This window comes from Bos mutus, chromosome 3 (assembly GCF_027580195.1).
Source record: "Bos mutus isolate GX-2022 chromosome 3, NWIPB_WYAK_1.1, whole genome shotgun sequence".
NCBI classification, from domain to species: Eukaryota; Metazoa; Chordata; class Mammalia; order Artiodactyla; family Bovidae; genus Bos; species Bos mutus.
In genome coordinates, this window is record NC_091619.1 from 47,600,931 (window position 1) to 47,605,013 (window position 4,083).

General features: G+C 40.2%; 1 protein-coding gene across 1 annotated transcript; it reads right to left on the reverse strand.

The window, feature by feature from the left end:
* Nucleotides 1-1,900: 1,900 nt before the first annotated feature.
* Nucleotides 1,901-2,660, reverse strand: LOC102271961 (calmodulin-1-like). The gene has a single exon (XM_014482542.2). It carries the CDS (start codon nt 2,612-2,614, stop codon nt 2,273-2,275), a length of 342 nt encoding a protein of 113 aa, XP_014338028.2. The 5' UTR covers nt 2,615-2,660; the 3' UTR covers nt 1,901-2,272.
* Between the last annotated feature and the right edge of the window lie 1,423 nt (nt 2,661-4,083).

Consider the following 4,083-nt stretch of genomic DNA (forward strand, 5'->3'; position numbering starts at 1 on the left):
TAAGTATTTGTGTAGGTTCGATGGCAGGCTGTTCTTGTAATGGGATGCCCAACGCACCTCGTTACTGCATCTTTTGATCCACAACTGATAAAGCGCTTATTAAATGTTCTTTTTTCTCATGACAACGTAAGTATTTGTGTAGGTTCAATGGCAGGCTGTTCTTGTAATGGGATGCCCAACGCACCTCGTTACTGCATCTTTTGATCCACAACTGATAAAGGGAGACAGACATCTACACTGTAAAGGCCTAAATTGCTTCTACTAAAAACAGCCTTGTTCTGGTAGAGCACTCTTTTTCATTATGCACCTAAAAGATAAAGACTTCAGACATCACATGCTACAACCTGGAGATTTTGTGTACTGGAAAAGGCACCTCCAAAAGGTGCCTCCCTCCAGCCTGAAGGGCAATTATCAGCTCCCATTAACTAACCCCTGTGCCGCCAAAGGCCCGGGAGTAGACTCCTAGCATTTGCACATGCTGTACCTAAGGAGGCAGCAAACCCCAGACTGGACCTACATATTGTATGGCAACCTGAAGATAAAGCTCACTAGGATCTGATGCAGAAGACATCTGAGGCTGGGAGCTTTCCCGAGATGTCTATGCCAGGCCTGTATACTTTTCTTTCAGTACTGTCTCTTCCCTTATTTTCTCATTCCTCCGTGGAAGGACAATGCCTTGGTCCATATTCCCTAATTCCTTGTGAAAGAAGGAAAGCTCTCCAATTGCTGGATCTGCCACTGAAAACCTCGGTCCATCCAAGATAGCAATGACCCTTGGGCTCAGTCTGTCCAAGAATGCAATGACCCTTTGGTTCTTCCTAGAAGTAATTTCACTGGGGTTCCAGAGGCTGTTGTCTACCCAGATTCTTCTGTGGGTCCATTTTATAGAGTCAGTGACTGCCTAAATTTATTCCTTGCTTCAACTGGACCCAGTCCTAGAATGGGTAAACAAGATCTTTTGAATATTTATATGGAAGTTTCTCCAGAGTTAGAAATGCAAGTTGGATTATTTATAAATTTGTTGAATATCTATACACACAGGTGACCTCTCAGGATGTAACAATATAATGTCTAAGGCTTTGTTAAGTAATGCTAATGCCTCTGTACCAACAAATAGATCCACAGATACAATCTCTTATGTGGGCACCTTAAGTACACCAGCTGCTTTTATTTTCATATATGGAAGTTTGAGAAATGGCCTCTATGCTTGAGCAATCCATCACCTTGGTAGCTAGAGAATACAAGGTCAGGGTGTCTTTGTTGTGTTCACTGGCCTATTCTCCCTACATAACTGAACAGAGCCTCTCATTGATCTGTCCAATTAAGCCTCTATAACTGCCTTAAGTGAGAACTTCTGGGAGGTGTACGTAATTCTGGTTTTGCCTCCCTAGGGAGACCTTTGGAGTGCAAATAAACAAATGGTCAGGAGCCTCTCCTGACATTAGAAAGTTAGTTGATTCTGTAGACAGAGTTTTAGCTCAGCAATGGTCACTTAAATTCCTGGCCAAAGTGGTTTTGGATAATCACATAGTCCTTGATTACCTATCTGCTGAGCAAGGAGGGATCTGTGCAATAACAAACACCTCTTGCTTCACTTGGATAAAAGCCTCTGAAATAGGTCAAACACACTGGTCACATCAACTTCTACCAGACTACCCACTGTCTCTTAGTTTATTCACCTGGCTACCTTTGGGTCTGGGTTCCTGGTATAGAACCATCTTACAAACTGGGTTTATTATGTGGTTTTAAATTCTGCTCTGTATACTTGTTAAGTTCTGTATTTATTGCTTGTCAGGCCTTTATAAAAATGACTTGCCTAATGTAAGAAGGTGCTACGCTAGCTCATCGCTTTGAGATTATTTCTACCACTTACAACCTTGACTTTAAACGGACTTTTCACTTTTTCATTTTTAATACAAACGCCTGACTGTGCTCAATTGTCAAGCTGCATGCATGAAAAACTGGCCAGCCCGAACAGTGTGATTAATCATGAGCAGACGGGCCTGCCAGGAGCCCACTAAGTGCTTCCTTATCGTTAAGGTAGGACAAGTATTTATATCGGAAAACTCATGTGTAGCTTGATCTTTAGGGGACAGGACCACCAACCAATACATGCAGATTTTGTGTGTGTGGACAGAAGGTACTTTTGACATTCAGTTTTGCTATATAGAAACAGAATGAGTAAATGAACTTTTTTTTTTTTTGCAAGAGGTAAGTAAAAGATTCAATTTGATTCTTCTAGAGGGGGGAAAAAGGAGTTGAAAATAGGTCTTCATTTTGCAGTCATCATCTGTACGAATTCTTCGTAGTTGACCTGCCCGTCTCCGTCGATGTCTGCTTCTCTGATCATCTCATCTACTTCCTCATCTGTTAGCTTCTCTCCCAGGTTTGTCATGACGTGACGGAGCTCTGCGGCACTGATGTAACCGTTGCCATCCTTATTGAAGACTCGGAACGCCTCGCGGATTTCCTCTTCACTGTCGGTGTCTTTCATTTTTCTAGCCATCATAGTCAAAAATTCTGGGAAGTCAATGGTGCCATTTCCATCAGCGTCCACCTCGTTGATCATGTCCTGCAATTCGGCTTCTGTTGGGTTCTGGCCCAACGACCTCATGACGGTTCCAAGTTCCTTGGTTGTGATGTCTCTTTTTGAAAAGAGACAAAGAAGGTCACTACATAATGATCAAAGGATCAATCCAAGAAGAAGATATAACAATTATAAATATATATCCACCCAACATGGGAGCACCGCAGTATGTAAGACAAATCCTAACAAGTATGAAAGGAGAAATTAACAATAACACAATAATAGTGGGAGACTTTAATACCCCACTCACACTTATGGATAGATCAACTAAACAGAAAATTAACAAGGAAAAAAAAAAACAACATGTATCTATAAAGCTCACTAAAGCAAAGCACAGTAAAATGAGGTATGGCAATAAAAGGCGTTAAATTTATCAAATAAAAAAAAATAAATAAAGTGCTGAAAAATTTAAAAAAAAAAAAGATCATATCCCAACATGTATGCCACCATCTGCTGTTAAGAGAATCTACATTTGCTGTGCTTTCCACTTTTCATATACATTATATTATGTAGAATGCATTAATCCTTGAAATGAACCCAACCCACCTCTCTTTAATTTCTATTCATAGATACTAATTATGAAGACAGACCTGTAAAACTTTGCAATTAGTTTTAAAGAAAAAGTTATTTATGACACTTGTTAATGCATTAATGCAGACTTTATTCAGGAGGACTGCCACCATAGGTATAAGGCGTATTGAAATGAGATTTTGCAGTAGAGAAGAGAGATGGAGCTCAATTCCTAATAAGATGAGGACTTATTGGGGAATATGGCAAAAGATTAGTTTGGAGGATCAGTGGATGAAAAATTACTAAGAGGAAACATTAAAATAGGCCTGATGGGAAAAAAATAAAAATAAAAAATAAACGGACTTTTAACCAAAAAATGCATGAGAGTTTTCCCTACTACTTTCCAGCTTCGTGCGGTTTCTGATTTGTGTACTTTCTCTTTGATGTGGGACATGACAATCAGGCAAGGTCCCTTCTGGCACCAAGGGACAAATCAGTACATGCGGAGGTCCTGACTTGATCTGCAATCCTTAGAGGAAAGATCTTGACCAAAAGGAGGGAATGTAGAATTAATTAAAGAAATTTCAGTTAAAATTAGAGTTGGGACAGGCCTTCAGGGCTAACTCTCATGCTCAGCCATCATAAATCACTCCAATCAGGAAGAGATGTACATTTACATCTCTGACAGGAAAATGTTGCCTACTTTACTGCCCAGCAGGAAGAAGAAAACTTCTCTCTACCCACCAACAGCCCAGTCAGTCATAGACTATAGCGGCCAACGAATCAGAAGCATCTAACTTTTTACTCCCAGTTTCCTCTAGTGGACCCTGGTTAGACAGTCCTTCCCAGCTTCTCCCTTTTCCCTGTAAAAGCAAGTTTCTCTTCTTTGTTCTCTGGATTTTCTATGATCTGCCAAAGTTCTCATATCCCAAATTGCAATTCCTCTTTCAATTCCCAAATAAACTTCCTTGTACTGATAAAATAAC